Source organism: Tupaia chinensis, unplaced genomic scaffold, assembly GCF_000334495.1.
Source record: "Tupaia chinensis unplaced genomic scaffold, TupChi_1.0 Scaffold000146_1, whole genome shotgun sequence".
NCBI classification, from domain to species: Eukaryota; Metazoa; Chordata; class Mammalia; order Scandentia; family Tupaiidae; genus Tupaia; species Tupaia belangeri.
In genome coordinates, this window is record NW_006159616.1 from 302,104 (window position 1) to 308,608 (window position 6,505).

At 56.9% G+C, this 6,505-nt stretch overlaps 1 protein-coding gene across 2 annotated transcripts in view; it reads left to right on the forward strand.

Annotated features, from left to right (window-relative positions):
* The window catches only part of ASAP3 (ArfGAP with SH3 domain, ankyrin repeat and PH domain 3), a 50,969-nt gene that overhangs the window by 35,074 nt on the left and 9,390 nt on the right, over nucleotides 1–6,505 (forward strand). For both annotated transcript variants that reach the window (XM_006145150.2, XM_006145149.2), the window contains exons 6-14: nucleotides 1,891–2,002; nucleotides 2,224–2,309; nucleotides 3,267–3,342; nucleotides 3,503–3,589; nucleotides 3,764–3,873; nucleotides 5,204–5,273; nucleotides 5,563–5,650; nucleotides 6,183–6,231; nucleotides 6,326–6,504. In XM_006145150.2, coding sequence (XP_006145212.1) covers nucleotides 1,891–2,002; nucleotides 2,224–2,309; nucleotides 3,267–3,342; nucleotides 3,503–3,589; nucleotides 3,764–3,873; nucleotides 5,204–5,273; nucleotides 5,563–5,650; nucleotides 6,183–6,231; nucleotides 6,326–6,504 — 857 coding nt within the window. The remainder of the gene's footprint in view (nucleotides 1–1,890; nucleotides 2,003–2,223; nucleotides 2,310–3,266; nucleotides 3,343–3,502; nucleotides 3,590–3,763; nucleotides 3,874–5,203; nucleotides 5,274–5,562; nucleotides 5,651–6,182; nucleotides 6,232–6,325; nucleotide 6,505) is intronic.

Below are 6,505 nucleotides of genomic sequence, written 5' to 3' on the forward strand. Positions count from 1 at the left end.
GCATGCGTGCACTTGCACACTTAGCCATGACCCGGGCCGCATGCTCGCTCGTGACTGCACGTGGCTGAGGGCTGGGGGCGGATTACGGTGTCGGGACTTTGTTGGGACGGCTACCTCTGTCTTTCCAAAAAAAAGAAGAAAAGGCATGTGACCATGGCCAGCTAGCAACCAGGCCAGGAAGGAAGGTGGGGACAAATCTGAGCCGTGGTGTTGGTTACCGATGGTGTCTAGCATTGGACGGATCTGGGTTCCAAACCTGGCTCCACCACCTAACAGCGGTGTGACCTGGACAAGTGACGTATAGTCTCGGCTCGGGCCATCTGTAAAATAGGGTGATGACCCTGCCTCACGGGCTATCCCTTCAGTGTGTGAGGGACCAGTGATAACAACAGCTAATACTTATTAGGAGCTTCCTTGGTGCCAGACATCTGTTATAAGATGCTATTCTCATGCCTAAATTATATTAGGTCATCAGAAAAGTCATGACACTTTTGCATAGAAAAACAAAAAAGTCGTGACTTTTCTCATGACCCAATAGATAAGTAGTGAGGAAAGAACAGCACCACAGGGCCAGCCGGTGTGCGGTGGCTGAGGGGGCTGGATCCCACGTGGCCGACGGTGCAGTTAGGGTCCTGAAACACGCCAGGCGTGTGCGTGCATGCCCAGCATCCCAAGAGGAGAATGGAGAAGGGATGGCGGCATGGCCATCCTCCCAGGAGAAGACTTCCCCCTTTCCCTCTTCTCTCTCCAGCAAGTGCACATGCCCTATAGCAAAAACTACAAGCAAAACCCCCCCACCACGCCGCTGGATCTGGAAGGCGAGGAGGGAGGGGCTCCGTAGGGATTAGAGGAAGGTGTCCGGAAAGGCAGTGCAGTCGAGGCAGCCCCTGAGCGTGGCCCAAGGCGTCAGGGCTGGCCGGGCGGGTGGGGCATGACTGCTTCGGAGTCCTCCTGACCTGTCTCCCTCCCTCCGCACGGCAGGGAGTACCCCTCCCCAGTTAATAACGTGGGGCTGTCACCGTGGTCCCTTCGCAGTCAGCCCCGTCTTAGGGGCGGCGTTAAAGCACTTCCCGTGTACTGTTCCATCTCACTTTCTCCACTCAAATATTTGCAATACTTTATTAAAAAATGTTGAGGATAGCCAGGGAATGGGAGTTGTTATGTTCTGGGGGGACAGGGAGCACTCCCCAGCTCTGAGTTTTCATAGCCAACGCTGAGGGCACCCCCTGGGGGTAATTTCTCACGTTCCTTCTCTCTTTCTCCAGAGAGCTCACTTGCCCTATGGCAGAAACCTTAAAAAAAAAGAAATAACAAAAATAAAGAACAAGGGCTTTCTAAGCTTTAGATGGGAAGCTCCATAGGTTCAGAAGAATGAGAGCGCTTTGTGGTCTTCTATCCACAAGGTCCAAATCAGAACCGATGACCCCCAAACCCACCTGCCCTTATTGAGCCTGTCACCTCTCAGATAAAACCTTCAGACCTTCCCATTGCTTGAGAGGTAAAGACCAAGAGCCACAGTGGTCTGTGTGGGGCCTTGCAAGGTCTGGCCCCCCTGACCTCAACTGCCAGCACCGCCCTCCCATCCCTGCCCGCCTTGGGCGATCACATGGCCTGGCCCTGTCCAACCCTGGCTTCCTCCCAGTTGCCTTCTCAAGATTCAGACCCAGCCCAGAGCCCGCTTCCTGAGCAGCCCAGTGAGAGCACTCCATGGCTCTGTGCACCTGTGACTCCATTCATGTCTCTCCCCACGACCCCGTGGATCCCCTACACCCACCTGCCAACGTGCACCCAGCCAGTGGGGACTTGTGCACCTCGCTCATGCTGCGGGGCTGGGAGGACGGCACAGGAGCTGCTGAGGGTTGTTCAGGCCTCTCTGTCCTTGGTGCCTAGGGCCAGGCTGGAGAAGGAGCGAGAGCGGGCCAGGGTGACAGGAGGGGGCCCTGGGGAAGTGGCCCAGGACGCGCAGAGAGAGCGACGCGTCTTCCAGCTGCACATGTGTGAGGTGAGGTGTGCTGGGGGTCAGGGGAGGAGGGGATGTGTCTTCCTGTCCGTGCCTCTTGAACCCCGGGGGCCCAGTCCTAGGCTTACCCAGTCCTGACCAGGTGGTCTTACGGGATGAGGCCAAGGCTCAGTTATCCCAGAGTGTTAGTGGGTGGGGACACAGCCCCTGTCCCCAGGATCCGGCTTCGGCTCACACCGCACTCCACCCTGCCCTCCTGCCAGTACCTGCTCAAAGCTGGGGAGAGCCAGGTGAAGCAAGGTCCTGACTTCCTGCAGAGCCTCATCAAGTTCTTCCACGCCCAGCACAAGTAGGTACTCACCCACCTCTGGCTGTCACAGAACAGGGCCCCTCCATGTCGCGGGCCTGCCACGGGCAGACCCACCCAGGTGTTCGGGGCGCGGGCCTCCTGCCAAGGCTTTCTCAGCTCCTTCCTGAGCCCTCACCACAGGGCAGCCGTGAAGTATTGGTCATCAGGGGAGCCATGACACATTTTTGCACAGAAAACCAGAAAAATACAGGCTAGCAGGTGGCACGGTGGTGGAGACATTGGACTTCCACGTGGTTGACCGTGGTTTGTCCTGGACTCGGCAACTTGGAACTCACACCGGGCGTGTGTGCATGCATACCCATAATCCTGAGAGGAGACTGGAGGAAAAGGGATTGCGGTGTGGCCATCCCCCCCGGGAGGTGATTTCTTGCTTTCTGTCTCTCTGGCAAGCACACGTGACCTATAGCAAAAATCTATTAAAAAACAAAACAAAACAAAACAAAACTACGTCATGACTTTCCCGATGACCTAATCCATGGCTGCCAGTCTCAATCCCCCCACACCTCCGGCAGCAGGTAGTAGTAGCCCCAGTTTGCAGATGAGGAAACAGGCTTCTGTATCAAGACTGCATAGCTGGTAAAGGGATCTGAAGCCAGAGACTTCTTTATTTTTTTAAATAAGAATCACTTATTTCATTTTATTTATTACTATTTTTTTATTGGTTATAGGGCACATGCACCCACCAGAAAGACAGAGAGAGAGGGAAAGTGAGAAGGCAAACCACCAGGTCTGCGTCTCACCGCTGGCCATGTGGGAATCCAGTGCCCCAACCACCACGCCACCCTCCAGAGACTCTTGACTCTGGAGTGCCAGCTCTTGACCATGTGGCCCTACCACCCCTCGGAGCCCCATGATCCTTAGAGCACCTTCTAGACTTCTGGCTTCACCTCCCATTTCTCTCTCTCTGGACCCTTGCCTGCCTCTCACCTGGCTTAGCTTCTTCCAAGATGGCTGGAAGGCAGCTCAGAGCCTGTCCCCCTTCATCGAGAAGCTGGCGGCCTCAGTACATGCAGTAAGTCCGGCCTCACCCTTGGGCCCCCCGTCCTTTCAGCACAAGCCGTGGGTGTAGAAGAGCTGGCTCCTACCCAGAGCGAGGCTGCTGCCCTGCTCTGGGTCTGGGTCAGTGCCCGGCATCTGCTGGCCAGCGATGGGTCCTGTCCTCTGTCCCATAGCTGCGTCAAGCACAGGAGGAGGAGCTACAGAAGCTGACCCAGCTCCGGGACTCCCTCCGAGGGACACTGCAGCTTGAGAGCAGAGAGGTCAGCCCCTAGATATCCTGTAAGAAGAGCCCTCCCGCGAGGCCCACCATGGAGGGAGGGTGATAAGGAAGACTCCACAGGGGTCTCAAGCGGCCCCCTGAGTGAGGGCTTCCTGCAGAATGTGGCTCTTTGCAGCCAGAGCCCTGAGGTCCCCTTTGTGTGTCTGACGGACAGGAGCACCTGAGCCGGAAGAACTCAGGAGGTGGTTACAGCATCCACCAGCACCAAGGCAACAAGCAGTTCGGGACAGAGAAGGTGGGCTTTCTGTACAAGAAAAGCGATGGGTAAGTGACGGCTGAAGTGACTGCCCAGACTCACAGCTCGTAAACAATGGGGTGGGGGAAGCTGCCCGAAGGGACTGCCCTTTTTCTTTCTTCTCTTTTCTTTTCTTTTTTAAAGTTTTGCCATAGGGCACATGTGCCCACTGGAAAGAGACAGTGAGAGGAATAGTGAGAAATCACCCCCCCAGGGGGGATGGCCATGGTGCAATCCCTTCTCTCCGGATTCTGGGCACAGACACATATGTGCCCAGCATGATTTTCCAGCCTCCAGGTCTAGGACTTGAACTGCTATCGGCCATGTGAGGGTCCAACACCCCAACCTCCACACCACCTGCTGGCTCCCAAAGGGACTGTTCTTATCATTTGTGTAGACCCTCAAGGTCCAGAGCCTTCCACTGGAGCAACACAAAATCAAATCCGAGATTGTCCAGGCAGGAGAACTTCTGCTGAAGGCCACCGGTCATTCTTAACGTAAAGAAGAGTGGTAGCAGGTCGCATTTATCAAGCTCTCACTGTGTTCTGACTCCTCCCCTCTACAGCTGGGCACTCCCTCTACGATACACGCACTGTACCTAGGAATGAAAGCCTTACTGCCTGATGTTAAAAAGTGAACTCTGCGAAATGCAGATTGCTATTTACTAGTCAGTTTTTATCAGAGAAGAATACCTGAAGAAAAAAAGCAATGAATATTGTTAGGTGGCTTTGTGTTTTTTATTGGTTTGTTTTTGCTGGAGAGACATAGAGGTGGAAGGGGAGGAAGAAAGCTCCCCCTAGTGTTGGGTCTGGGCACAGACACGTATGTGTCCAGCATGATTTTCCAGCCTCCAGGTCTTGGGTGTTTCTCAAGCCGCCAGAGCTGGGATTCCCACTGCATGGTCAGCCACGTGGGATCCGGTTCCCTCAACCACTAGGCCATGAGGCCAGTCCTGTTAGGTGACTTTGGGTCATGGATTTGCTCATTTTATTTTAGAGGTCTCAATGTCAATCTTGCTTTGTCTTTAACCGCCATTCACCTGTCGTGATCAAGAACCTGTTCTTCCACTTGGAAGCTCTGTAGAGTGAGCTGTGTCCTCCATCAGAAGGGAGGCTCTCGGGGGCCCGAGATCACACTGTCCCCTTGAGATACGGATCCAGAGTAGAGCTGTTTCCCCATCACACTGGAACTTGCTAAGGAAAGGCCTATGTTTCTTCTCCACAGTGAGGGAGGTGGAGGCGGGAGGGCAGAGGTGAAGAGCTGCAGCTGCAGGTCACAGGTGGAGCCAGGCCCCTGCTCTCTGAGGTGGGGGAGTCAGGGCGAGCCTCGGGTCACTGTCTCTGTCCTCCCGGGCCCTAGAATTCGAAGAGTCTGGCAGAAAAGGAAGTGTGGCGTCAAGTACGGCTGCCTGACCATCTCACACAGCACGGTGAGGCCTGCAGGCGTGGGGGTCTCGGGGCACGGTGGAGCCCCTCCTGGTTCCGAGCAGACACATGCCAAGGCTGACCCCTAAACTCGGATCCAGGGAGACAGAGACCCCTTGCGGGAAGGCTGGGACCCAAAGCCTTTGGTCTATACTCCACAGCCTGTAGGTGGTTCAGACGGGAGGGATGAATCGGAGCAGGATTATTATGCCCATTGACCAGGTGGGGAAATGGAGACCTAAGGAGTGTGGGAGGCCCAGAGGGTAATGTGCATTCCCCACCCCCGATTCCCAGATCAACCGGCCCCCAGTCAAGCTGACCCTGCTGACGTGCCAAGTGAGACCAAACCCAGAGGAGAAAAAGTGCTTCGACCTGGTGACCCGTGAGTGGTGACCCCCTCCCCAACTGGCTTTTCTGAGAGACCTGTCAGCCCCAGGGGGCCTCCACTCAGGGGTCTGTGTCCAGCTCACCTACAGTAGGAGCAGCTGGGCACTCCCTGACAGGGTGGCAGAGGAGGGTGACGGGATTGGAGCGGCCGAGGCACAGGTCTGGCTGCCCGCCCAGGCTGGGGGAAGAGGACAGGCAGGAAGCAGGGAGACCAGACTGGAGGCCCCCTGGGGGTGGTGTGAGGAGTAAGGCCAGGACAGCCTGCCTCAGCTGGGCCGGGCTCCGAGCCCTGGGAGACCTCCAGGGACTCCAGGACCCAGACTTCACCAGAGAGCTTTGCTGGGATCCTGCTTGGAGGTGACTTCTGAGAAACAGCCCCTGCTGCCAGCCGCTGTCACTGCCCTCCCCCAGCGGGCACTGCAGGGACACAAAAGCTCTGGCAGGACCCAGCGGTTTTGGTGGCGGCTCCCTGGGCTCTGGGAGGCCAGCAGGATTGCTGAGGGCCAGACGCCCCTCTTCTCCCACAGACAACAGGACCTACCACTTCCAGGCAGAGGACGAACACGAGTGTGAGGCGTGAGTGCCCCCTGGCCCGCCCTGGGGGCTGCGGGCGGGCGCCTTAGCCTCTGGGCTCTCATCCCCACGCCCCCACCCCGCACCCTCTCGGCAGGTGGGTGTCAGTGCTCCAGAACAGCAAGGACGAAGCCCTGAGCAGCGCCTTCCTCGGGGAACCCAGCGGCGGCCCGGGCTCCTGGGGGGGCGCGGGGCTGGACGGGGAGCCCCTGGACCTAACGAAGCTGCTCATCGCCGAGGTGAAAAGCAAGCCCGGGAACGACCAGTGCTGCGACTG